This window comes from Haliaeetus albicilla, chromosome 27 (genome assembly GCF_947461875.1).
Source record: "Haliaeetus albicilla chromosome 27, bHalAlb1.1, whole genome shotgun sequence".
NCBI classification, from domain to species: Eukaryota; Metazoa; Chordata; class Aves; order Accipitriformes; family Accipitridae; genus Haliaeetus; species Haliaeetus albicilla.
Window position 1 is genome coordinate 15,821,489 of NC_091509.1, and position 27,751 is coordinate 15,849,239.

General features: G+C 48.6%; 1 protein-coding gene across 1 annotated transcript in view; it reads left to right on the top strand.

The window, feature by feature from the left end:
• Nucleotides 1-428: 428 nt before the first annotated feature.
• FAT2 (FAT atypical cadherin 2) overlaps nucleotides 429-27,751 on the top strand; it is a 59,920-nt gene continuing 32,597 nt past the window's right edge. The window contains exons 1-6 of the mRNA XM_009917185.2: nucleotides 429-780; nucleotides 13,246-16,531; nucleotides 16,982-17,296; nucleotides 24,330-24,391; nucleotides 25,234-25,545; nucleotides 26,191-26,401. Coding sequence (XP_009915487.2) covers nucleotides 13,267-16,531; nucleotides 16,982-17,296; nucleotides 24,330-24,391; nucleotides 25,234-25,545; nucleotides 26,191-26,401 — 4,165 coding nt within the window. The 5' untranslated portion in view covers nucleotides 429-780; nucleotides 13,246-13,266. The remainder of the gene's footprint in view (nucleotides 781-13,245; nucleotides 16,532-16,981; nucleotides 17,297-24,329; nucleotides 24,392-25,233; nucleotides 25,546-26,190; nucleotides 26,402-27,751) is intronic.

A 27,751-nucleotide genomic window follows, 5' to 3' on the forward strand; every position in this document is an offset into this window, starting at 1 on the left:
GGTCTCCCTATGCTGCCATCTCTCCTTGCTACTTCCCTCTCTTTTCTCTGTCTCCTGCCTTTTCAGGACAGGGACCACCTTTTCATCCTCTGCCTGTACAGCACCGAGCACCCTGGGGCTTATTGGCGGCAGCTGGGGTTTCTGGGGGCTCCCCCAACACAAACAACAACAACCTTCAAAGTGTCTCTCCACACGCAGCTGCTCTGAGGACAGATTCAGGTTTCCCCCACCCCCTTCTCCCCATCCCTCCTTGCAACACCCACCTGGCAGCTAGTTAAAAACAATCTTTGGGTTTTCAGGTGTGTTGGAGGGATTTACCTGACATATTCCACCACCACCCCCCCCCCCTTGCAGTTGAGGTCCTGGATTTCATGGCAATATTAGTTAATCTAACAGTAAAAAGCTCTGCAATTATTTGTCTCTAAGGCTTGGGTCCTTGCCCAGCTCTGACATACACACACACACAAGTTCACTTCTCCAGCGAGGGAGCAGGCGATGCCTCTCCTCTTCCTCCTCCTCCAGTCCGTCACGGAAGGGCTGGCTCTTCAGCAAGAGAGTTCCACCTCCTGCAACTTTCTCCCTCGCTGCTCTCAACCTGTGCTGCCGGAGTTTCAGCCAGCAAAATCGCTCCTTGCAGGAATTTCTCTGAGCCCTCGCCTCTGATTTGCAAGCACCATGGATCCCCGGCAGCCAGCAAGGTGCTGCTGCGGGAGAGGATTTTCAGCAGCGAGAGCAGAGAGGCAGTAAACTTCAGGAGAGGTCTCTCTCCTGTTGCAACAGGTAAGGCACGCTGCTTGCTGGTGTGGGAAGTTGAAATGACTCAGGGAGCAGTCTGTACAGCATGAATGGAAGAAGGCATGGAGGATGCACAGATTTAGTCATGAAATTGCTTTAGTCATGAAACTGCTTTTGCATGCGAGTAACTTTTGCTGGAAACAGCCTTATCCTAAAGATAGGGCTTTGGGATGCAAAGGGAGAGCCTTTCATCTTTTCCTCCCCTTTGGCAGCCCTAGCATGGGGGCTTATGGAAGGAGCCAGGAAAAGCTTCAGCCGCGTTTGCACAGAGTTTGCATCTGGTCTTAGGTGGAAAACTTCAGCATGCTGCAGCCAGCGCAAGCAGGTGGGCTCCAGGTAGCAAACAGGAAAGCCACACTGCTGACCAAGGCAGGCAAGGAGGGGCTGAACAGAGAAGGGCTCCAGGTGTCCGAACAGGGCAGGATTTCTGCAGGGAGCATGCCTGTGCTGGAGTAAATGGATGTGCTGCTGCAGGAGCAGCGATGGCGTCCAGCTGCAGGCTCAGTCGTTGGCCGTATACAACCTAACTGGAGTGATGCGGTACCGCTCCAAGCTCTGTCTCCTGTGTTCCCCATTAAGCCGCTTCCATTGTCACCTCGAACTCAGCTGTGCTTTGGTGATCTCTAAGCGTAGGCACGGTGCTGGTGTTTCCCAGTCCTCTATCCCTGTACAGCCAGGCAAGAGCTCCTTGCCTGCCCTGGTCCCCTCCGTGACAGGCAGCAGAGCCGGGGAACCGAAGCAAAAGCCACTGTCCCTGCTTCGCGCAAGACCGCGTGTGTAAACGTGTCCGTGTTTGCATCAGTGCAACTTTGTTCACTGTCAGGCGTCTGATGGCAAAATAAGATGAAATCCCAGAGCAAATCCAGTCCCAGTTCAGGGCGCGCAGAAATTATTTCCCATGTACATATTCGGCGCTGAGAAAAGAGGTGAAAATGCAGGGAGGGAGGCCTGGGCACTTGGAGCAAATGGGGCCCTTCCAAACAGCAGTTATCAGCTAATCAGCCTCCCGGGGGAATTAAAGGCAGACTTGGTGGAGTGCAGCACTCCAGAGGGGCAAAGATCAGTTGTCACACAACAGGGGTTGCTTTGGACAAAACTCTTTAAAAAAGCTGGTGCTCGCTTGGGTTTGCCGCTGCGAAGGGCCGAGGGTTTCCAGGACGAGTGGAAACTCCATTTGTGCGGTGGCCAGAGCTGAGCAGCTTCGCCGGGGCAGGCAGGGCTGCGGCCGACGGGCTCCCGCTTCGCCCCGGGTGCCCTGGATCCTCTGCCCCAGACTCAGGGGAGCAAAGAGCGGGCATGGGATATGTAGGGAGCTGCCACGGCTCTCCAGGTTGTCAGCTAGAGAGACCTGGGAGGTTATCGGAGCCTCGGGACAGAAAGCAAACAGTCTGTATCGGGCTCCTGAGGAAGGCTGGGCTGTCTTGGTATTCGGGGAGGCAAAATCACCGGGCTTGGTATTGTGCACCCTTATCATCGTCTAATACACAGCACACCTCACCTTATCAGGAACAGTTCAGGGACATCCGCCTGTCTGATAAGTGACTGGGGTTCCTGAGGGACTGAGCAGGCAAGAGGTTTCTAACCCAGCCAGGGGCTTCAGCCTCTCTGCTTCTCCCCATCTGCTTCTTGCGCTTTAACGTGCTCCGTAACATTGCAAAAGCGAGCCCAACCACCCTGCCCGCGGAGGGGAGAGCACAGCAGGATCTGCTTCTCTCCTGAGCTTTTCCCTTAGCTACAGCTTGTGCCGTGAACGTATTTCAAATCCTAATGCTCTCAGAAACCAGTGCGTCTCCCAGCCCTCCAAACAAACAAGCATCATTCATGTACGAAGGGAGAGTTCAAAGGAGGTGTAACACCTGGAATCAAACATCTGTTAGAAACTAATGCATTTTGCATCCTACGCTCCTGCCAACTGCTCCAAGGCAAGTCCTAGAGGATCTTTCCAGCTACCTCCATGCTACAGAAATGGCATTCCCTGCTCCGCGTACTTCGCTTTGTTTTTTTGCCACGTGTGGAGTATGCAAGTGCAGCTGCACCTCGAGCAGTAGTGGGCTTTCTTCTGTATCATGTGCAAGCATAAGAGGATTAAATACCCTCAGACTTTTTTTTTTTCTTTTTCAACTGGGTTGGCAACACTGATGCTCCATTGTCTATTAGCAAGCTGATTTGCTGAGCAAGCAATTTTTCTCTCAACCACACTTTTTCCTTGGCAATGGGGCAGGTACTGGTTTATTAGCAAAGAAACTTTCTTTCCTAATTCTTGGAAGAAGGAGCTCCAGGGAGGGGCAGGCTGCAAGGGCTGTTAGGAAGGTTTGTAGCTCAGAAATGAACAAGCAGCAGGTTCGAAACAAACCAGAGGAAGTAGGGTTGTGTGTTGGTTTTTTTTTTTTCTCCACACAGAGGGCATAATTAAATTCTGGAACACATTGCCACAGGATATTGCAGAGGCCAAAAGTGTACTTGGCTTCAAACAAGGTTTCGATCCATTTGGGATGGATAGCTCCAGTGGTGGTTATTAAATGCAACAGCCCAAGAACAACCGTGTACTTGCACTGATGCTGGAAAGTGGGAGAAAGAACATGTTACATGTGCCTTGTTTCTTCTGCTCCTCCACTAAGCAATCAAAACTGGCCATTTTGGGAGAGAGATGGCCAAGCATGGTTATTTTGATGTTCTTGTGTTGTGGCACTATTTTGGACTGACCGGGTTGTACCTTGGATAGATGCTGTGACTCAGGCAGCCTGGGATACACTGGTTATGCCATGAATAGATACTCCATATGGCTCAGGTTGACAGGGACACTGTGTGCCCAGCCTGGTATCTGGTTGTCGCAGGTGCTGCAAGCAGTGTCTGCACACCACTGCCTGCTCCGCGGAGTCGTTGCGATGGCGAGAGCTTTCGGAAATGCGTTTCCAGCAGACAGTCCGGAGTGGGAGGTAGCACCTTGTGCTGGGAGTGTAACGAGAGCTGACAAGGACACAAGGACACGCTGTGGCAATGAGACCAGCCTGGGCAAACATGCCTGTCTCAGGGGTTAATCTTTTCTCCTGTGAAACCCTGAGCTCCCCAGGCCAGGAGCTGGCTTTGCATCAGCTTGTATGGCACCGTGGATACAGCAGAGGAGGTGGGCTGCCGTAGGCAGGTTTCCCAAGAGCAGGCAGATCTGGGAGCTGAAGGTTTTCTATCAGCTTGCAGGTATCTCTTTGCATTCAATAAATGTCTGCTGCAGGGAATTTCTGTGGCACAGCTATTGGCATGCTGGCCAGGCATCCTTTTACGAGGAAGGATCGTGCCCTGATCATCTCATTCATTCTCTGTCCTCTGTGTCCTTACGCTGCCTCTGAACAGGGGAGAGGGATGGGAAGGAGCAGCGCAAGGCAGACAGATGGCAACAGAGTGAAAGAGGCTGCAGGCAGAGCGGAAAGCTGCTCTCCGTGCTCACCTTCAGGCACCAGAAGGGAAAGACCAGCAGGGTGCTGGGCAGGGGAACGAGAAGATCTTCGTCTCAGTGCAGGGACAGGTCTGCGGGTGAATGAGAATTGCTTGGTAGGAGAGAGAAAGGTGAGGGAGGAGGCATAGTGGCCAGGGCTGCGCTGCAGGGCAGAGAGAAATCGAGCGGTCCACATCCTGCTGAGCGCCGGGGCTCCTCACCTGCATCCAGTGGGGCACACAGTCCCTCACCCAGCTCTTCATGCCAAGATGCTCTTGGACTCCTTCCCAATAAATTTTACTGATCGTAGGCTAACATGTATGTTCCCCACAGGGAATCGCAGAAAGGGTATCGGAGGACTACCGGCACTCAGGTGATGTAGCCAATGTCCTTGTTGCAAGCATCCAGGTTGAGTTAAGGTGCGGATGAGGACTTACAGGGACAGACAGCTCAGGATTAGAGCCCCTTCAAACACTGGGCAGAACGGCTCTTCTCTCCAGGCTGGGGTGGGAGCTGAGCCCAGTCTGGATTCCCAGCTCTGGTGGGTCAGATGGGAGTTGTGTGCTGGGATCCCAGAAGGGATCTCACAGGCTTTGCAGCACCTAAATAAACAGCTGTTTTGCGAGCAGCAGAATTCATGAAGCTTGGTTGCCTGGGGCGGTCTCTCTTGTGTGGATTCTCTGATGTCTAATAATCGGGTTGGGCTCACATTAGAGCCTTTTCTTCCAGCTGGGAGTCCTAATTTGGATTTCTCTTCTCTCTCCTGCTGCTTTTCACAAGCTTGTGCAAACCTAACTCCTTTCAAGTCTTTACCTATCTGGTTAAATTTGGCTGAAACTGGCCAGTAGATCCAAAAGGTAACAGGGAGGACTGATAATGTGGTCCCACACACCAGCTTCCCTCAGCAGTCTGCAGACAGGGGAATGATTATCAGTGCAAGATAATTTGCATCCCAAGCATGAGGAAAATGTGAAAGGCTCAGTATGAGTTTTGGCAGGAGAAAGCAATCAGGAAAGAGCCCGGGATCCCTTGTGGGCTCTCACAGCCTGTGCTGATGGCCATGGCATGCCTGCTCGGCCAGCTAGTTTGTAGTGATCAAGGTATGTGGCCCTTGGCACTAACAGCCTCCATGGGAGCTGAATCCCAGAGAGAGAGGTGCACAGTCCTGGCAAGTAGCAGAGTTGGGGCATGCTCACGTGAGTACCTGGCACGTTGCACCTGGCTCTCGTGCCAACAGGTTTGGGCTGTTGCACCGCGGTGCCCAGCCCCTGGGCCCCTCGCACCCTGCCTGGTGAGCAGCTCCCACCAAGTCTCCTTCCCACTGGCACTGCCTGCCTCCAGCCCCCAGGGCTGTTTCTTTTCACAAGCAACAGGTATCCCAGTCCCATCAGAGCCACCAGTGGGATCTGCTGTTTCTTCCCTGTCTCCTGGCTGTCCTAGCTGCCCTCCTTGGCCAAGGAGGTAGTCAGCACCCCCCAACACCTCCCTGGTTACCTGTGCAATGGCAGCTTCTGGACCATGAGCAGGATTTACCCCCCTGCTGCCAATATCTGGGGAGAGCAAGAAGCGATCAGTGAGGAGGGAAAAGCAGCTGATCGTTTCATGGGAGAGCAGAGGAAGGGCGTTAGGAATAATGTATAAGGATGCTTTCCCCTGTCCTTGGCACAAGCAAGTCAACTTCCATGATGTCATGCTTTCTCTGGGACAGGAGCCAGCAGCAAGGCAGTTGGCACTGCAAGGTTCTCTCACCCCCCTGACCTCCTCCAGTGACCCCAGACCCCCACTGAGGGCTTCACAGCTCTGGAGCTGTGTGATTAACTCTTGCTCTAGAATGATGTTGCAACGCCAAGACAGATAAAGATCACTGACCCTTATAACTCTAGAGGGAGTTCAAGTCTGTTCAAGTTCTGTGCCTAACAGAGGAGCTCCTGGAGGCTTACAACAATGACAGAGAAACCTCAGCTATGTGACATATCTGAGCCAGGCTTAGGTGTTGGCAGCAGTACAAAATCAGGCTCTCCCTGGCTTCCTCACAGAGCACTGGACAGAAATGCATATCACAGGTGGAAAGGTGACAAGAGAAAGCCTTCAGCTTCACGTACAAGGTGATGCCTTGCTCATGGGCAGAGAACGGCTTGGAGGCAAAGACACATAGTGCCTGCTTGCTCCAGTGGAGGAGCAAACCAGGGCAGCAGGTAGAGCAGCAGGGCACAGTCAAAGCCACGAGGACGGGGCAATGGGCAAGATACCTGAGGGGGAAGGAGGTGAGCGGCTGGCTGGGGGATGCCACAGCAAGATGTCATGGAGGAAGGTGCCTTTTAGAGCCAGTCTGGATCTGAATATCCAACTTGTGAACAACTGGCACGGTGACAAAGGTGGCAAAAGCAGCTGTATGGGGAAGGCACAGTTGGACATCAGAGTAACTAAACACTTCCCAGCCACCCTTCCCATGTGGAAGACCATCCCGCTCTCCTGTGCAACTATGTCTTCCACATTTGCCTTCACCACTCCAGGGACAGCATCCTACCACACTCCCGCTGTCAGCCATGAACAGTGGTCCTAGCAGGACCCCTTGCAGGTCCACTGGCTGCAGCAGACTAGACCCAGGGAATGCAGTGCTGTCTCAGAACAAAGCATTTTTTACCAACTCCTGCAGCAAGGCAACCTGACTAGACAAAATGGGTGTCCCAGCATCATGCCAGGCCTACCAACCTGGGGCCCAGATTGCCCCACACAAGTCAATGACTCATAGGCTTCCCCAAAACTCCTTCAAGAGAGTCTCTGTTTCTCCAACACCCCTTAGAGGCTGCCAGTTCAAGCTCCCCAGGGAACCCAAACTCCCCAGGGTTAAAGGACCTGCCTGGCCCAGCTGGCAGATGATGGGAGAAGCATCTCCATGGTGCTTGTAGGACTGTATTCATTCTGCTCCGGGACATGTGTGTGACCCCCTGCCATGCTGGGCAGTCCAAGCAAGAGTCACTGCTCCACGCACCAGCATGACACTTATTACTCCCATGGCTTTCCATGGCTCTGCAGATGAGAAGCCCTTGGTACAGCCCACCCCATCAGCACACAGCGATTTTACCACCAGGAACGGAGCTGAACCATGAAATTGTTACAGCATGGGTCTGGGCCCTGCCCATGGGCCACTCACTGTGCAACAGGAGCAGCATTTCACAGGTCATTCCAAGCAAGGGCAGACCTCGGTTGTAAAAGGCACCAGGTTTTAAACCATCAGCCTCCTTGCTCCAGGCTGTCTAGCAATCTGGAAACAATTTCCAAAGGTCTGTCCAAGCCATTCGGAGATTGGCAAGTCAAGATGGGGAAGGAACAGCCCAACTGCGCCCTGGTGGAATCTGCAAGTCTAGCAAAAAGCCGTACCCACACTAACACAGCCCCCAAGCAGGCTGGTGCAAAACACAGTTCTGCAAACATCAGCCCTGAGAAAACCATCCACAGGCACTGGAAAACCCCGAGATACATTGAGGAAGGAAACACCGTAACTTCAGGGGCTCTTTTCGTTAGTTTTCTGGCTTTGTGTAGTACCTCCAGGATGTATTACTTCTGCTTCACTGCAAAACCAAGCAGAGACTGCACAACCGAAGGCAGGAGCAGGACCTCCAAGGACAGTGCCAGCCACTAGCCTGGATTCAGCATCCCATTCAGACAAACGTTGACAAGATCATGGGAACCGCTCCGTGTCATGGCTTGGGAAGGGATGGGTTTGTTTGTTTTTCAAAGTCCAAGAAAACAGTTCAAAAAACACCCATCTCCCCACAGAATCCAAGCCCCACAGGCCCTGCTTTGTGACCAACTGGCAGGGAACTCATCAAAACTAAGCAAAGCACCAAATGGAAAAAGATCTAATTCCCATCAGCACTGCTACAGCAGAGGAGAGGGCAAACATTAACCAAGCAGCCCAGCCCCCGCACAGGGTGTACATGGGTTATTTCAGTACTGAGAATCAAAACATCTCACAGACATGGCTCAACACCTGTGCAAGAAGCACACTTTTTAATCTATGACTTCCCAACATTAAATACCCAGGGACTGCTTTCTGGTTGATCCTATTTTGGCAGGCAGCTGTAAGGATATTGCCCCAACTGTAGCTGAACCCCTTCTGCTCAGCTACCACCCAAGCCAGAAGACGACAGAATCCCAACTCCCATCCACTTTCCCAAAGCCTTGCACCCACCATCTTATATGATTTACTTCCTTTGCTCTCTGTCTCTATTCCCCAGTGACCATTGAAATTCAGACCCACCATTAAACTGCCCCATCATTGATTATTCGAACAACCAAGCACACCTCCCTTCTCCTACCCAGCTCCTAGTGCTTGTAGCCTCCAACAAAGGCATTAATGTGCTTGGGGACGGTTTTGATGGGTACCTATCCAGGGGGGACACGACTGTTTCTTGAAGTGAAGAAAAAGAGGGAGGGAGAACAGAGGTGGGAGCAAGAGAGAAAGAAAGAGGAAGAAGGTTTGGGATGTGTGCTCACAAAAAAGCAATAAGGGAAGAGTTGTCCTTATTTTCCCATGAAAATTATGATTTTTTCCTTATCTTCTGGTCTCAAAACTTTGGGCCAAGCCCCTGCCACAGCTAGCAAGGGGAATGCTGCTCTTGGTGCACTCAGCACTTGCCTTGTTTTGGGTTTTGGGTTTTTATTGCTTTTAAATGCTCCTCTTGAAGGGAATCAAAAGGTGGGGCTGGGGCCACACCTACTTTGTGGCAGGCTGACATACTTTTCTGCGACATGGCCAACAAACACAGCAGCCCGCACGTTGCGGGAGACCCCCGGGAGGACCCCCAGAGGACCCCCCCAGGCCATGCCACAACCTCTCGCCCTAGGCAGCCAGAGTAGCTGTGCCCTGCACCAATCCCCCCAAATCACCCATCTCCACAGTCTCCCCACGCACACACTTTGAACCTCGGTGCTGTGTTTGTTCCTTCATTTCAAACCAACAGATTCGGGCATGTCTTTGACAGAGGATCACAATTTGGATGTTAAATTTAGACGCACGCTTAGGCTCTGATTAGAGATACACAGAGTGTTTACTCGCTCTGTGGGGAGCTTGCATCTACAGGGCTGAGGGCGAAGCCCCTCCAGGCTCTCTGATCCTTGCCTGGTGATTAGGGGAGGAGGCTGAATCACCAGATAATGATGCCCTGGTATTTCCCTCAGTCGGGAGCATGCCTTACCTTCCTGGCTCCATCCCACTGATGGGCTTTCTCCAACACATCTGCCTCCCCATGTGCAACCAGCTCCAGAAGGGCATCTACGCCTAGGGGAGCCATGAAAGAGAGAAGCAGAGAGCTTTCAGGAGTAGAAATAACTGATAGCATGATGATGAGGGACCAGAAGCAGGTGAGGGTGTTTAGGTGTTTAATGCTTGCAGCTGATCTGGCAGCCCTGAAGTGGGTATGGCCCTTGCCACAGGTCCCATGCATCACACACTAATTACTGTCAGCACAAGGACACGGGGTAGCACAGCTCAGAAAAACAGTAAAAATGTTTCTCCTAATCAACACAAAAAATCTCTCAGGTGCAGTTGATTTCACCCCATTTCAACATTGAGATCCTTGAACTCAATTGCAAGGACCCTTGAGCTTGGCAGCACTGCCCCTCCTTGGCAGCCACCTACATCTGGGATTTTAAGGGCTAGTAAACTGGTTTTATGCTGTTTTCACGTTATACACAGCTTTCCCACCCACAGTACAAGAGCCATAGAAACCCACCTCGTTTCTGCTAGTTCATTACTGACACCTTCCAGGGGCGGTTCCAACGGGACTTTCCCTGGAGCTGAGCCAAGGCTGTAGTGAACCAGATTTGCCCTCCGTTCAGAGCACTGTGCCCCATTTTTTCTTTTGAGCTTCACCATGACCTTTGGAAATGTCCCAGTCCCACTTCTGGATGGTTTTGCATTGTGAATATGGTGTAAATGATCCCAGAAGCAGGAGACAGAGCAGGGGCTGCATGGTTATCTCCTGGGAGATCTACTACTCTTCAAATTACATTAAAACCATGCTGGAGAAAGAGAAACAAGATAGCCAGTGTGTCATCGTTTCCCAGTGCAACCTACTAAAGAAGAAACAACAGGCTACAAGTAGTAGGTGATGGTTTCCCGTCCCGGGTTGGGAAGCTGTGAGCTCATCTGGGATCCTCAGGACACACAACTGGAATAGGTCAACTCTTGAAGGACACTAGTGTGACCAACCCTCTCTGTGTCATTCTTTCACCAAAGGATAAAATAAGAGAGGACAAACATGGGCTTGTGTGGAATTGTTCCAACAATGATAGGATTTCCCAGCAGTATTGGTACAGAAATTGTCCAAGCAGATGCACATGCAGTAATAAAGGTGATGAAATAGGACGTCTCAGAGCAGTTGCTGTCAGGGGACACGACAGGCTCTCTGTGCTAATGTTGGGGCTTTGGGCATGGGTCCTGCCACAAAGACAAACTGTTAGACTTCAAAAGTTGATAGTGATGCCTTCTAGAAAATTCTCCCTAGGTTTTGGCTGTGCCTTTCAAAGTTTCAGATCATTTCCAGAGGAAATGAGGCTTCTGTCTCATGCCCCATGTGCGTAGGTACTCTCCGTCCTTCATAATAACTGCTGAAGCCATTGATTGCTTTCAGCCCAGCTTGTAATTGAGAGCAAAGCTCTCAGAAATATGAGGTCATGACAGCATTTGCAAAATAATTAGCTGGACAGGGGAGTAAAACCCTGCTAATGCCCCCACAGAGGGCAAAACAGCAATGTAAGTGCAGCCCTTCTTAGGTGTCAGGAAATCTACAGGGAAGAATGAGGTTAAGGACATTCCAGGAGAGATTCAGAAGAAAGTTTGCATCTTGTTAAACACCAGAAAACCCACTCCTTGCTCAAGGTTATCCTCCCATATTGAATTGCTGGTGCCCAAGAAGGCATGTGCTCTAGCTCCAGCTTTTCTTGTGGTTGTGGAGTTCATAACATCTCTGCCTTGTGGGTTCTCTGATGTCTTATAAGAGCTGAGTTCACATTGCCATTTCAGTACAATTCAATTAAAAAGTCAATTAGCCCAGATACAAAGCGATCACCTTCATTAATTCTGCTGTTCGTGAACAGCACTGTTTTTTGTTGCTGTTTCATTCTGCTGCCTTATTCTACTCTGAATTGTATGTGACTTTTCCTGCTCCACAGTCCTAGCAGACACACGCGCACGCAGCGTGCATACATCTTCTTTCCAGGTTCAGCAGTTGAAAATGTTGGAAGGGAGCAGCTCTAGGCAAGTCCCTACATGCTGCAAAACTCTTAAGCATTGTTAAGTAACATGCAGAGCTTTTAAGAACATGGTTTTCAACTTCTCAGAAGGAACCACTTGCCTTTCTGGATCACCTAGCCCTGTCCTCCAAGATTTTCTTTCATTTGCTGTGCATTTGGGACATGTTGTATTTCCTAGAAGTGAAATGATGTCATAAAAAAATGAGTTTGAATTTTGTCAAATCCAAATTGTGTTGATTTCTCTACAAATTCTTGTACTTTCACTTCAGCTTCGGACTGTTTGTTTCAAAAAGTAATGACCACAGCAGGGAAATTGCTGGATGGTTGGCATCTATTTACCAAGGAAAAAGGGATCTGAAGGAAGTATGTCATCTACAGCTTTGTATTTATTGGTAATTAGGTATCTCAGTGAGAGAATATGACACATAGTTAGTTAGACTCCAATAATTTGTTCCTAACATTCGACTTGACTTATAAATTGAACTAGTTCTGGCTTTTAAAGAGATGAGTCTTGAAAAAGTGTCTGGAAAAACAAGTCTTCCCTGTTTAAATTAGGAATGTGCCAAATGACTGGCAGGTACTTGATATATAATTTAAATTTAAAAGAGGAAGAAACAGTTCTAGATAAAGATCTCCTGGGATATCTAGGGGAAATATATGCATCTATATTTAGCTTATCCCTGGTTTCAACCCCTAACTGCACACACAGCAGCATGCACTTAGTTTTTGAAAAGAACAGGCCTTGATCCTTTAACAAGCTCTGCAAAGCTCACTAATAAAGTTACATCCTCGTTAATCGTGTATGTGCTATCCAGTTCCTTCTTTGATACACCTTGTTCACAGAGATAAATCATGGAACTGCAGATGCTCAGGAGCCATTAGAGAAGGAAGTTGATGGCAGGTGATCATGGATGGCAGATCCTCCGCAGGAATCCTGACCCTGGGGCTTTGCCGTGAGATGGGAGGAACCAGAGAGATTACTCAATGGCTGAGGGTGACATGGTCAAAGTGTCTTGCTAGAAATCTGCTCTCTCAAGCAACACAGAGGAGACAGCCAGGGTCAGACCTGTGAATTAGAAGAACTTTGCGGTAACTGAGATACAACTTGACTAGGACCTGAGCTAAAGCTGTCAAAAAGGCCACATTGTAGAGCTGGCCATTCGGAAGGAATTTGCACAACGTAGCAGGGCATCCCTGCTGGGGAAGGAGAACAGATTGCTGTGGCAGGGGGAGAGGAAAGGGAAGACAAGCCAAGGGGAGAGACATCAAATCACAGTTTATATACCGACTCCTGAAAATACTTTGCAAGAACTTGTATGGAGAGAGAAGTTAAGATGGAGAAGGGAGGATGGAGAAACAAAACAGAAGTGAGGTTTGGATTGGGGGTGGAGAGTTCGAATATGTTGTTTGACTAGGGAGAAGGCAGAATGAAGGGAGGGAGAGATCGTTCACAGAATAGGAAGTCGGCCTGATCAGAGTATTTTGTATGGCTTTTCACATTTTGGCCTCTACAAGGGCAAAAACTGAAGGAGAGAATGTGAATGGATCTAAGCCAGCATGGGGATGTGGGAGGGCAGGTCTCTCACTGGGAGAGAGGGAAGAAGAGCTGAGCTAACAACCGCAGCAGCAAAGGTCAGGGTAGAGAGAGCATGGAGGTGAGGCTGAGCCCATGGGGACTTTTTCTCTAACACATGGGGAATTTTTCTCTAACACACGGGCCTTAATAAAAATTACCAATGTTCTTCCTTTGACACTTGCAGGACCCAAGGAGACACCACACCATGGAAGTCACTATCAGGAGGCACTTCCTGAGTTTTGCTGTTTTCCTGATGCACTGTGTGGTTCACAAGGCGAGCTGTGAGAAAGGCAACACTTCCCCTCTGCACTTCACCCACTTCTTCTACAATGCCACCATCTATGAGAATTCAGCCCCCAAGACCTATGTGGAGAGCTATGTGAAAATGGGTATTTACAAGACAGACCCCGAATGGGACATCAGATACAGAATAGCCTCTGGGGACAACACTGGTCTCTTTAAAACAGAGGAGCACGTGATCGGGGATTTCTGCTTCTTGAGAATAAGAACCAGGAGCAGCAACACAGCACTTTTAAACCGGGAGGTCAAAGACAGTTATATGTTAATAATCAAGGCCACAGAGAGCACCTTTGCCTATGAAGCCTGGGCCAAAGTCTTGATCCACATTCTGGACAGAAATGACTTGAAACCTCTCTTTTCACCCCCCTCCTACAAAGTGTCCATCAGAGAAGACACTCCTCTGAAAACGGTGGTCAGCACTCTCAGTGCCACTGATGCTGATGCTGGCCAGAATGCCGAGTTCTACTACGCCCTCAACACCAAGTCGGACCTATTCACCGTCCACCCCACCACGGGAGCAGTTATGACCACTGGTAGGCTAAACAGCACCCATCGAGGCAGGCATCACCTGCAGGTTTTGGCTGTGGACAGAATGAGAAAGATCATGGAGGGGAACGGCTTTGGGAACTTGGCTAGTCTCATGATCCAGGTGGAGCCATCTGCCAGGAAACCCCCTTCTATCTCCTCGGTGAAGGTGACACCACCTGACTCAGCTGAAGACTTTCTCTATGCAACTCTGTCTGTAGAAAGTGGTGACTCAGAAGCAGGGATAGATTCGGTTGACTTTGTGGACGGAGATCCGGGAAGACATTTCAAAGCCATCAAATCCTACTTTGGGAGCACTGAGTTCATGATTGTGTCAACCAAAGAGATCAACTGGCTACTTTACCCATTCGGTTTCAACCTCAGTCTGCAAGCCAAGGACAAGAGCAAGCCACCACTGTTCTCTCCTATTAGAGTTATCCATATACCTCCCTCCAAGTATGTCTCTGCCAGGTTTGAGAAAGAAGTGTACCGGGCCCAGCTCAGTGAATTTTCCCCAGCTGGAAGCCAAGTTGTTATGGTGAAGGTCACACCAGTCTTCCCAAATCTTAAATATATTTTGAGACCTACTCCTGACAGCACAAGCTTTAAAATCAATCCTCACACTGGACTGATAACTACAGTCAGACCAATGGACTTCCACGAGCAGTCTCATTTTGAACTTGAAGTTACAACCATTAACAGTCACATATCCACAACTGTTGTCATTGACATCACTGACTGCAACAATCATGCTCCAAGTTTTAGTCAGTCTTCATACCGCGGGGCCTTTGATGAAAATGTTCCTCCTGGTACCAGTGTCTTAACAGTAAGGGCTACAGATGAAGATGAAGGAGATAATGGCTTTGTCACCTACACCATAGCCAACCAGAAATCAGTTCCCTTTGTCATTGACCCCTATTCTGGCATCATTTCCACCTCCAAGTCAATGGACTATGAGTTGATGCAGAGATGGTATCATCTGCGAGTGTGGGCATCAGATTGGGGCTCACCCTTCCGTCATGAAACGGAGGTGTACGTCTCCCTCATGCTGAGCAATGTCAATGACAATGCTCCTGTGTTTGAGAAGGCAAGCTGCAGTGGCACCATCCCACGGGACTTTCCTGTTGGGAACCCTGTGGCCACAGTCTCTGCAATCGACAGTGATGAGCTGCAGCATATCAAATACGAAATCAAGTCTGGCAATGAGTTACGGCATTTTGAACTGAATCCCATCTCTGGAGTAATATCCCTTAGAATATCTCTGCGAGATCTTCCTTCTGAACAGCCACTTTTCTACTCTTTGAAAATAACTGCAACAGATGGAGAGAACTACGCTTTGCCAACTTCTGTAAATATCACTGTGGTCAGCCAAGGTCTCCCTGTCAAAATGCAGTGTGAGGAAACAGGAGTCTTGAAACAGCTGACAGAAACTATCATACACTCTATTGAGTCTCAGTCTCAAGGCCACGGGCAGGATGACGAAACATCTCTGAACTTGCACCTTATAAACCATAATGCTCCAAAGTTTGATGACAGCTTTCCACGATCTATTGATATCATAGAGACTGTTCCCATCAACTCAACTATTGCTGACCTTTCAGCTATTGATCCTGATACCGGTTTTAATGGAAAATTGGTCTATGTGATCTCAGATGGAAATGATGACAGTTGCTTTACCATTGACCTGGAACTGGGTTTCCTTCAAGTCCTTTCTCCTTTAGATCATGAACGAACCAGCTTCTACATTCTTAACATTACTGTGTACGACCTTGGCACGCCACAAAAATCATCTTGGAAACTCTTGGCTGTGAATGTGTTGGATACCAATGATAACACTCCTAAATTCCCACAAGGTGCCTACTGGGTGGCAATACCAGAACATGTAGCAACTGGGACAACAATAGCTCAACTTAAAGCAGAAGATGCCGATACAGATGACAATGGGAGAGTAAAATATTCTCTCCTAACCCCTACTGATAAGTTTGCTATTAACAGTGTCACTGGAGAAGTGACTGTTACAGGTGCCCTGGATAGAGAATTGTGGCCTTGCTACGTGCTGAAAATAGAAGCTAGGGACCAGCCCAAAACAGGCTACCAGCTGTTCTCCCTTACGGATCTCATTGTGACTCTGGAAGATGTAAATGACAACACCCCGCAATGCCTCCCAGCCCTCAACAGTGTGAAGGTCCCAGAGGACCTGCCCGTGGGAACCATTCTACTGTTTCTGGAGGCTTTTGACCCAGACGCTGGCTCTGGGGGTGAGGTGAGGTACAGCCTCATTAATGACGAGGAGATGATGTTTCATGTGGATAAGCTGACTGGGGCACTCCGGTTGGAGAAGGAGCTGGACTATGAGAAGAAGGACTCTTACAATCTAACCGTGCAGGTCAGTGACGGTGGGAAGCCCTTCTCTCGCTCTTCCCTCTGCCACCTGGAAGTGAACATCCTTGATGTCAACGAGAACTTGCACCCACCACGCTTTGCCTCCTTTGTCTTCAAAGGCTGGGTGCAGGAGAACAGCCCTGAAGGCACATCAGTGATGATGGTCACAGCAAAAGATATCGATAAGGGGAAAGATGGAGAGGTTCAATATTTCCTCCGAGAGGGCACTGGCCTGTCCGTCTTCCGCATTGAAAAGGACACAGGTAATGACAGCTTAGTTTAATGGTGTACCTTAAAGGCTTAGACTACATGCTGTGTTTGGCCTGACTTTTTGACCCAGTAGGACATTTCTATATTATCTCTATTTACAAAGTTCCATGCATTCAAATCTTTCTTGCTTGTGCAGGGATATACAATGTGCATGTATCTGGGGAGGAGCAAGCAGGGTTTGTCTCCTTAAAATAATGGAAAATCTGTGTCTGTCCTTCCCCAAAATACCAAGGTCTTCCCTTTCACTTGTGTACCAAATCCCCCTCAGCACAAGCAAGCCCTCACCTTCCACACAATCTTGCAGCCATACAAGGTTGGTGCCAGAGTTTATACCTGCAGCAAATACCAGGAAGCAGACTAGAGACACAGACTGGTCTGGCATTAAGGACAAAGTGTTTTGAGTTCCTTAAATCCCTCACAAACACTTTCTGTCATTCTTCTAGGCACCATCCGGACCATAGGACCACTCGACCGAGAAGGAACATCTCACTACTGGCTGACAGTGCTAGCGCTTGACCTGGGAACAATTCCTCTTTCTTCTGTGACTGAAATTTATATTGAAGTCACGGATACCAATGACAACCCACCTCAGATGTCCAGACCTGTCTTCTATGCCTCTGCGATGGAGAATTCCCCACCAAACACATCTGTCCTTCAGCTTGATGCCTTAGATCCAGACGCCAGCTCAGAGGGAAAACTGACTTTTCACATCCTGACTGGAAATCCTCAAGGACTCTTCACCATTAACCTCATTACAGGTAAGACTGACCCAACTCAGCATCTGTTTTTGAGGCTTCCAAGTGCCCAGAGGATGTTACATATTCAATACAAACAGCCCACACAGCTGCCTTTGTCACACCTTCCTTCTGCAGCAAAAGTCCCAGACTCCGAATACACTGTGTGGGGAGGCTAAGGATTGAAACCCTCCACCTGAGGGCAGCTATTTGCATCCAGATGGCTCTTAGAATGACACAAAAGTGCTACTTTCAAAGCCCTAAACAGAACTAAGCAGCTGCTTTTAATCTTCCCCCTTATAAACGACTGCCCTATTGCACAGCCTGAGCCAGGAAACACCCTTCTGGAGGTGACTATCTGTTCCTGAGACAGACCAAGGCAGGATTAATAAAAGTGAATCCCACTGCATTTAAAGGCTCCACCCGTTCTCCAGCGCTATTAATGTAGTAAGTGTAGTAAGCCTCTTCTGCCATCTTCCTAGACTGTATCTTTCATCTGAGGATTAATTACCAGATCTTTCAGAGCCATCAAAAACCCGCTGATGTTTTGTGTAAACAGCTTCCTCAAACCATCCCAGCAGAGCTGACATTGGGCCAGTCTGGCAAGGAAAGCTGTGCTGAGCCCTTCACGCCATCAGCTCCTGGGAGAAGAGGGAAGGGAGGGCACAGAGCCTGCGTATGGGAGAGGATTAATTGCATGACTTTGATCTCCTGCAGATGATAAAAGCGGTTCACCTACTGCAGCAGGATAGAAGCCTGCTCTCAGATGAGAAAGGAGCTGGATATATTGAAAAAGGCTAGTGCAGCTCTCAATTACATGTTACCTGTGGTGTAATGGCTCTCTGGCAGTCCTCTACAGCTGGCTAGGAGGGGGATGTTTAGAAAGAAATTGGTACGCTGAGACACTGAAGTCCTGGTTGTAAGAGATTCATAGGGTGTCTCTACACAGCACCATACAGATACACCTGGAGATGTCAACTAACTGTGACCACTGCTACCCCCCGTTGTAGCGCTCTTCACCGTTAGAAGCTTTTTAGCTAGGTCAGGGCATTGCTCTGCATCCAACTTTCCCACATAGTCCAAACAACTATGCACAACTCAGCCACACGGACAGCTTGCACAAATGCAGGGTTCCACGGAGAGGTGCCTTCAGAGGCCCTGTTTAAGAAGACCACTGCCTTTTCGATGGGATGTAGACCAGAAATGGATATCAGGACACCAGACTAGCTCCCCTCATCTGCCAAGGTCCAGCTTGCACCCATGAACCTTGCAGGAAATTCAGCCTTCTCTGTGCTGCAGGCAGCAGACAAAACTGACCCCAGTGTCATGCTCCAAGGCTGTCATGTTTTACGGTAAAATAAGCAACACTGACAAAATCTGAACATTTGCTAATGAGACACCTCACCTCTAAGCCAACCCTTTAATTCCCATCTTGGACAAAAAAAGCTCTCTTGGGTATGAGTCATCTCCTATCCATCTCTCTCTACAGTCAGGTAATCTGCATGTGAAGAGCGATAAGTTTGTCAGTCCTGTAAGAAACCCATGAGCTGATCTTATCTCTTGGACAGTTGCTGGAGGTCTCTTATTTAAACCCTGATCTTGGAGGTTGTTTAAGGACCTGCTTCCAAGCCTGATGAGGATTCAGTTATCTGTTGTTTTACTTGCATGTCACCCAAAAGAACAAATAATTACCTGCAAACATTGGCATAAACTGAGCAGTTTATATCCTCATGCTTACAGCATCTGAAGAGAAGTTATCTGCTACTACTGCCAGAAAGAATATCACAGCTTGTCTAAATTTCAGGGCCATAGGCAGCTTACTGGAAACCCTGTGATATTTTCATTCTGCAGACAAGGGCATGCTAGTTGCTCCAATAAGTAGAATAAAAGCATAATCTTTGGTCTCAGCCTGGTAGTGCAGCATTGGAAGATCAACTGCTGGTCTTTCTCTTCCTGGTCATTCTCATCAGTGCATGGTTGTATACAAAAAAAAGGGTTATCCCAGTGCAGTGCAAATCAAATGACTTACATTTGAACAGGAGAAGAGAGAAAACACTGCAAGTATCTGAGCACTATAGTGCTACAAGATCACTGATGTTTATTCTGGATTTTTAGTTAGGATATGTCCTTTGTTTTTCAAATGCAATAAATGTATCTCTTCTTTCACTGCCTAGAGGACACGATCGCAAAAAGACCCAGAAACATTTCAGTTCTTGAAATGCCAGAGGTCTATATGATCCAGATTGCCAATACTGCTTCCGTGGTCAATCCCAAATCCTATGACAGCAAAAGAGTTTGAGTAGACAGAGCTGCTTATCTGTGATGAAGCTGAATCTCTGTCACATTATTCAACGGTAAACGTTGAAGTTTCAAGAGGAAACCACAGAGGCTGCTGCTCTTAGTCACACAATTTGAGCAAAGGACAGGATGGTCTGCACATGTCGGGAGTTCCTCCAGCACCCGGATCAGAAGGGAGGTTCCTACCTGGGGAGAGGACTGTGATAGAGACCTCTCCCCTTCTCCTATTCCACACTGCCATCAAAGGACAAATAAGTCACATTGGCCCTGAAATAAGTCAGAGCACGAGAGGGACAGAGGTCAGTCTGGGTCTCTCCTAGGCAGGGCAATCCTGGTAGGAGCCTGTTGGCAGAGGGAGAGGATGAGGAAGCTTGTTCTCATCCTGTGCACTAATAGGAATTAAGGTCCTTATTTACTGTTACAACAGGCACGTCTACACCCAGAATAACCCTGCAGAATAGCCCTGGATAATTATTCAGGGCATAGTGCCACACTATTGCAAGTAACCTATTTCTGGTCCTGGAGCCGGCTTGTTCTGCTTTTGATCCAGTATCTTGACATGGGGGTGGCTTGGCTGGTGGAGACATGACCATCAAGGCCCCTTTACTTCTCCTCCTGAGGTCTTGCAGGGAGACAGGAACAGCCGTGATAACTGTCCCTCAGCAGGGCTTGGCTCCTCCAGCATCCCTGAACTACCACAGAAGGGCTCTAAGCTCTTCCAGCTCTCAGTTCCCTAAAGAGGGTGGAGAAAAAGAGGGAAAATAAATGAAAGGCTAATGAGAAGAGGGAATAAAACTGCGCAGTGAGATGAAAGCTATCTGCCATCGGCAATGGAATCTCTCCAGCCCAGCCTGGCAGCTGGTGCACAGCAGTGTTTGTGGGAGACAGAGAGATAGAGAGATAGAGAGATAGATACATGGAGAGATGGGGAGATAGTAGGGTTTGGGGTATTCTTTAGCTGGAATGATTTTCAGTTTGTTTTGTGCAGGGTTTGCAGTCCCTGATGTGAAAAGGGTTCTAGTCCAGACAGAACTGGGGGGAATTGGGAGGCTGTGTCAGGAAGAGTCAGGATGAAGCCATTCATCTCGCTGAAAAGCTGTTTGGAGAATCCTTTGACCTTGGACTATTCATCTCCAGCTCTTATCTAGTGCTTGTTCTTCTGGTGCTTCTCCTGCTGTGTCAGTGTCCACAGGCTTCCCCAGGATGCCTGTGGTTCCCTACACTTCTCTGCATGGAAGGACATCCAGACACAGCCTGCTCTTTAAATCTGAGGGATGGCTGCACTGCTGCTCCCTGAGCCAACGTACCACAGGCTCCAGCTGAGCATGGACTGGTGCAAAGCAGGGTCAGAACAAGAAGGGAGGTGGTAGGAGGAGAAGAGAAGGTGAAATGGAAGCAACAGTGAGACAACAGAAAGAGGATTTCAGAACAACCTCTTCCCTTCTCAGGCTCTTGTGAAAGCCCCAGTGCCTACAAACCTGATTCTGGCTATTTTAACTATCTTAGATTTTCCTCCCTGCAGCCAGGGCAGGGGGCCAGCAACCTCCACCCCAGCCCTGCTCTTGCCAGCAGAAGTTATTATTATTTTTTTTTCCCTGACAACAATGCACTGTTAATTTTGCTGCTCCTGTTCCAACACGACCAGCTTTCCTCTCTCCCCTTTCCAGGCAGCAAGCAGGAAAATTGCAGATAATCCTTTCCCATTGCTGTGTGTAGATAGGCTACCAGAGCAGAGTTTGTGCCTGCCTGTATGCTAGGAACAGACGGGATTGTTTCTGGATCTTCAGGTGAACACAGAGCTTGGCAATTTGGCCAAGTGCAGTTAGGACCTTTGGCAGTTTTGTTCAGCCTCTGTAGGACTCAGCAAAAACCTTCAAGAACACATACAAGAACACAAATAAAGGACACCCACTCGATCGCAAGTCCGTGGGACTGTCTAGCTGGTGTTTTCCAGAGGGGCAGGGATTGCACTGATAACTCGCACATGTGCACACACACGCACAAAACACTCTCATTAAAAACTAAACTTCCAGATCCTTGTAGGGGGCAGCAGAAAGAACTGAGGAACTGTTTCCCCAGGCCACGAAAGCTGAGGGCAGTTCCCCTTTAATAACAGTTTCCACTTCCATTATAGCCCTCTGGCTTCGCAGGGTGTATAACCAAGTAGCAACAAATAAAAATATGCATTAATTCCAGCTGGCTTCTCTCGAGCACCACGTCCCATCCCCGTCTCCCTGTCTCTGGGTGCTCAGCGTGAACACTGCTGGCAGTTTGTGCACCTTGGCAGCCGCACAGCACCACGGCTCCGTACAGAATTAGAGTGATTAACTGTTAACGACAAGAGCTTTCTGGTCTCAAGGCAGAGTGGTAATTGGCTCTGGAGAGGAGAACTGGGAGCCACGATTGAGCACAGGGTAAGGGTCAGAGTGATTTTGCCTGGGGTCAGGCGGAGAAGCCAACCCTTTGACTTGTGACTCAACAGATACAAAGCTAAACCCAAAAATGCCATCCATTAGGACTCCCAGCTGGGATACAGTACAGGTCTGTGATAGAGAATACTCCCCAGGAGATCTGAACATCTTCAGTGGTACAGACATTCATGAGAGTCATTAAGTTCCAGCTCATCTGCCTTCACCACAGTCCTTCTTTTCCAGCTCTAGAAAGCTCAGCTATGATCCTGTTTTCTTTTATTTTTATCATTAATTAGGCCATGAAAGAATTTCAGGGTGTGTCCAAGCAAATCCAAATAATCACTCCAGAGTGGTTTAAGTTACCTTCCATCAGCTGGCATGCAGTAACCAACTGCAAACAAGGTATTAGTCTGTTGCAACTGAATTTTGCAATCCAATAGACTAGAAATATCCCCAGTGTGCACACAGGTATTGGGTGGCTCCTTTGTCAATATCTAGCTATATGTCCTATGGGCTTGTTTGGCCAAAATTATGAACCATCCCCTGAGGTAGCTGGAGTTTTAGGCTTTGCTCCCCTGTCCTTGCCAAACTATCGGCAATGCGGACAGGAGCATCAGAGATCTCAGTGAATTGCTACTGCGATTCCTTCTTTAGGCCCTCATTAAGCGAGCATTTCCATGCATATCAAGAGTTTTGCTGCTATTGGAGCCCTATAGCCTCCTATGAGCCTGGGAGAGGTTCAAAAGCTCCTCAGCCAGTGTGCTCTCAGGCCACTGCTGAGTCCTCTTCACCTGCCGAGGAAGGTGAAGGTCAAAAGGAAGATTAGGGAGAAGAAAAAAAATCCATGATACACATGCAAACAGAGTCTTTCAAATCATCTTGTCATAACACATTAAGGAGTGTTGATTTATGATTGTAAAGGCATCAAATAAATGTTTAGTGCAGTGGCTGATGCCAAATATGAATAATCCCAGAGATCATGTGGCAAAGGTCAACAATAGTCTTGTTCCAATCAGCTGCACCTTGCTCCCTCCTTCAGCTGCCTGGTGTTTCCTTGCAACCATTTGAAATTTTTGCTCAGACAGCAATACGCTAAAGTATGATACAACTGGAAACAATACTGTTAATTAAAACTTTTTGGCTTTGGACCAGGAATGAGAGTTGTGTTCACGCAACTCTGATTTACAAGTCTTTTAGGATGCACAAGTGCACGTGCTCACACCACTGCAAATGTACGCTGCCTCCCATGCAAAGCATTTCCCAGAGTAGCATGAGCCTGTATCACTGCTTCCAGTGGTCAGGAAAATTCACTCTGCCTTTCGTTTGTGCGAGGAAGCAGGGCTTGCCTCCACAAGGAATAAACACAATGATAACGGCCACCACGGGGAGCAGAGCAGGGAACGGACAAAAACACTCGCAGGTATCAGACTTGATGACTTTCAGAAGATAATGCATTATATATACAATTTCCATCATCTGTAAAGCAGTTGTGAAAATGGTGTAGAGCTGCTTTTCCCCAAAGGCGAAGGGTCAAGGCACTTGATAAAGACTATTATCAAACCAGACGTGGAAACACAAGCCTCAACTCCATCCTTTACACACTTGCATCTACTCAGCTTAGTCATTGACAGGCCAAAAAGAGGTAATTATGATGATTTTGTTTAAACTCTAGTTTACTATAGCCACAATTCCTCCCTCCTGCATCCAACCTATTCCCTGCAGTTAAACTAGTGTGTATTTTTTAGAAATCCCTCAAATCTTGCAACTATTAGAGGATTCAGCCTGTCTCTTAGCAAGGCTTAAATAATATACTAACATTATTATCAACTGTATACCTTATTTTTAGCCTGAATGCATTTGTTCTAGTGGTAGAATAGAGGGTATTTCCCAAGACAGAAAACAAACTTTTGTCAAAACACTGTAAATTACAAAGAGCAAGGTTCAGCACAGGGAAAATAGGAGTCAAGACTTGTTAAGAGGCCAAACTTGTGCCAGCACATGCAGAATGTTTCTTACTTAGAGGCATAAGAAAAATTTTGTTTTCATGGTTCTGCAGCCTTTCTCACCAAATGCCTTCACAACCTTCAACTGCTGTAGGCACCTGGTAGGTGTCCCACCTCCTCCATGGTCTCTGTAATCAGAGGAGTGAGAGCAGCACCTCCACACAGGGATTCACACTGGAAGTGGACAACTTGCCCTCTGGGGGTATCTGATTTTCTCTTCTGATCACAAAGGGAACCTGAAAGAGGATGGGCGGGCAGACTGATGTGGGGCACGCGGGGATTTGATCAGCCCTAGCTTTCCTCGGACGCTGAGTCTTGGAGCTCAAAGGGTTTTTTTCTTGGCAGGTCTGATTTCTACAACTTCACGGCAGCTGGATCGAGAATACAAGGCTGAACATATCCTAGAGGTGGGTAATGAAGATTGTAATTAGCTTTATTTACCTACAAGTGTATTAAGTCCTCAAAGAGCTTTCCTTGCAAGTTGGAGCACAGAGAAAGAATCTCATCCCATCAGCTCCCAACTGCTGGGAAACTTAATTAAATGGTGTGTGTTGCCCTAAGAGACAGCTGCAGCAGTACTGCAGGGTTTATTATTTCCTTACTGAAGACTGGAGCAAAAGGCCTGTTCTGGAAGCTGTGGGAATGCAGGAAGAGGACTGGAATTGTCCTCTAGCAGGACGGATAATAAGCTATGGGGGAAAGAGCAAGCCAGAGAAATCCACCCTCATTTATCTCATTGTATCAGACATTGCTGTGTAGTTTTGTGTTACCGGCCCCCATCCTTAGCTGCTCCAAGCTATGCGTATTTACATTAGAGGGATCTTGAGGGGTTTCAGTCTATCAGGGTGATTGAGGATAATACATTTCCCTCTGCAATGTAACAAGCTGTGAGCATGCACAGGCACAGCGGAGTGAGGATGGGTGATAACTTGCCGAGCCATTGCAATACAAATGTTTTCAGTTGTGTGACCCCTAATGACCAATCTGACCCACTGCCCGGAGCAACTGCAAAGCAGGAGCCCTGCAGATGCACCTCCCTGTGCATGCACAAGCCTTGCACAGTGCCAGCTACAGCCACCAGATTTTACCCTGCAGAGAGGAGCAATTGCCTCTGAAAATGTTGAGATACAACTGCAGATCCACACAAAACCCCTACTTTAGTCATTGCCCATCAGGATGAAGGCTGGCTGCTCGGGTCCTAGGTCACGACAAATTGCTCTGTCACCTACTCCCTTTGCTTGCTTGGCAGGTGGCCGTTTCTGACAACGGAGAGCCATCCCTGAAGTCCACCAGCAGAGTTGTGATACAAGTCCTGGATGCCAACGACAGTCCTCCCAGTTTCCCCCACAAGCTCTTCATGGTGCAGCTCCCCGAGAGAGACGCCTCGGAGACGCCGCTGCCAGTCTACAGGCTGATTGCTTCAGACCGTGACCAGGGCCAGAACAGCCAGATCACCTACACCATTGAGGAGGAGGAGGAAGGGATATTCACCATCAACCCCACAACCGGCATGGTGTTCTCCAGGAAAGCTTTTCCTGCCTCCGAATACAACATACTCACGGTGAGAGGAGAGGGAAGGAGAGAGAGACAATGCAAAGAGATGGGTGGAGAGGGAAAGAGAAGAAAGGCTGCAGAAACAGAAAAGATAAAAGAAGCAAAGAGATGGAGAGAATGCAGCAGTGGGAGGAGAGCTTGAATGAGACAGACTTGGGTTACAGGGAGAGAAACTGGGAGGGAATGATGGGAAATGCAGAAGGTAAGAAGCTACTAAAACAGAGGATAAATTAAAATTAACTGCCTAACCCACTCTCAGAGATGAACACAGTGATTCACGATCCTATATGGATGTGACCCGAACCTGAACAGTCTTTGGGTTTCAGCGGTGCCTCCACTTAGCAGTCTGATCAGACCATGGGGCTTGGATATAGGTTTAAAGCTTTCCCATACTCTGTGGGTCCTTGCAATGAGGCTTGTGATCCAGGTCTCTGCTGTGGATTGAGCTTGGCAGATTTGCTTGATGTTCAAGAGGAATTTGGGTTACATACATGGCTCTGCCTTGGAAGCAGCCAGAGCACAGGCCACTGGGTCAAGATTTGTTTTGTGGGATTTTGGGCGCACTTGGCCCTGAAATTCCTGGTGGGTGGGAGAAGCAGCTTCCCGTGGGCTCAGCCAGCCTTCTCCTGACTGCATGTGCATTTCCTGGCAGGTCAAGGCAACGGATGGCGGCAGCCCACCACTTTCCTCCCACGTGCGGCTTCACATCAGCTGGGTTGCCCGGCCTGGCCCTTCCTCGGAGCCACTAGCTTTCGATGAACCCCATTTTAACTTTGCCGTGATGGAAACTGATCCTGTAAACCATATGGTGGGAGTGATCAGCATCGAAATGGGCCCCAGCCAAGTGTGGTTTAATATCACAGGTGAGACACAGAAATTAAACCAGGGCAGCAGTGTCTGGGAGCGTTTGCCCCAGCTCCCTTGGCTTTCAGCACTCACATGCCTGCGCGAATGAAGTTGGTTGCTTTAGGTGTAGGTGAGCTACAGGGAAAGCTTTCTCACAGACACCAAAAGGCTTAAACAGCCATAGACAAAGCTGCCTGTCCAAGGGCTCTGGTGCCAAGTGCAATTATCTATCTAACACACTTTTTAATGATGTTCTGGGACTTGCCGGTGTTTGAAGTGTTCTCCGATGTCGCGTGAAAGGCAGGGCATACCAGTCCCAGCTCCTCCTGGGAATCAAGTGACACTGTTGGTTGTGGTAAAACAGCCTGTGAGGATCCAGGTGTCTGGCTGGGGCTTGCAGACACACACCCCCTCCCCCCGGCATGTCTCCCTCCCTGCTGAGCCCATAGTCTTGACGGAGAGCCAGGAGAGAGGGATTCCTCAAAAAGCTGGTGTGACCTAACTGGTGGGGCTCTCCTTTCCACCTCATGGCATCCCAGGGATGACTTAGACATGAAACATGAAGAAGCTCTAGGGCCTTCTCAAACACACACGATGCTAGGGCAGAGGGGATGTAGGCTGTCACCCCAGGGGACTCATCAGGCAGTGTGTGAGCAGAACTGGTCCTACGAATGAGGGCCAATTGTGCTCATGTAATTTGGTGTTTTGAAGTGGTGCCCCAATCTGCCTTGCACAGCCTTTCCCTGACACTGCCTGCAGGGCTTGCCCTTGTCAGACAAAGCCTTAATTGGGTGAGTGAATAGTTTTTCCCGTTACTACATTAGGGCAGGGATAATGGTGTATAAATACAATTAAGCAACAAGAGATACAATGCTAGAAGGAGCAGGCAATATCAGTGCCAGGCTTATCTGGCCTTAGTAGTGTCTGCTTGGGTTTGCAGAATTAACAATATATTTCTCTGAATGTAATCCTATCATTTCCCTGCTGAGTGCTTGCCTGTATGCTCAGCCCCATCTTTGCCAGTTCCTAGTGCACCAAGTGCTACTCAGGGCTCTCTTAGTTTCTATACTGGTGGAAGAGGACAGGATTTCATTGTCCCTGCTAGGGAAGAAAAGCATCACAGTAGCTGGCAACCAAGCACGTGATGCAGAGATCCAGGAGCCTTCAACACCTCATTCAAAAACTCACCTTTCCCAGTCCACGAAGGCTCTTTCACTGGGGTTGATGGTGTCTGCAAAAACTCTGACAAAGCAGCATCTTTCTTCATCTCTCTCCTTTCCTGGGCTTCCTCTTTCCCTTTGGCACCATGCAAAGGGTGTCCTTCTCTCTTTTCTCAGGGAAAGGCTTCCATGGGTCTCTCTTTTCCT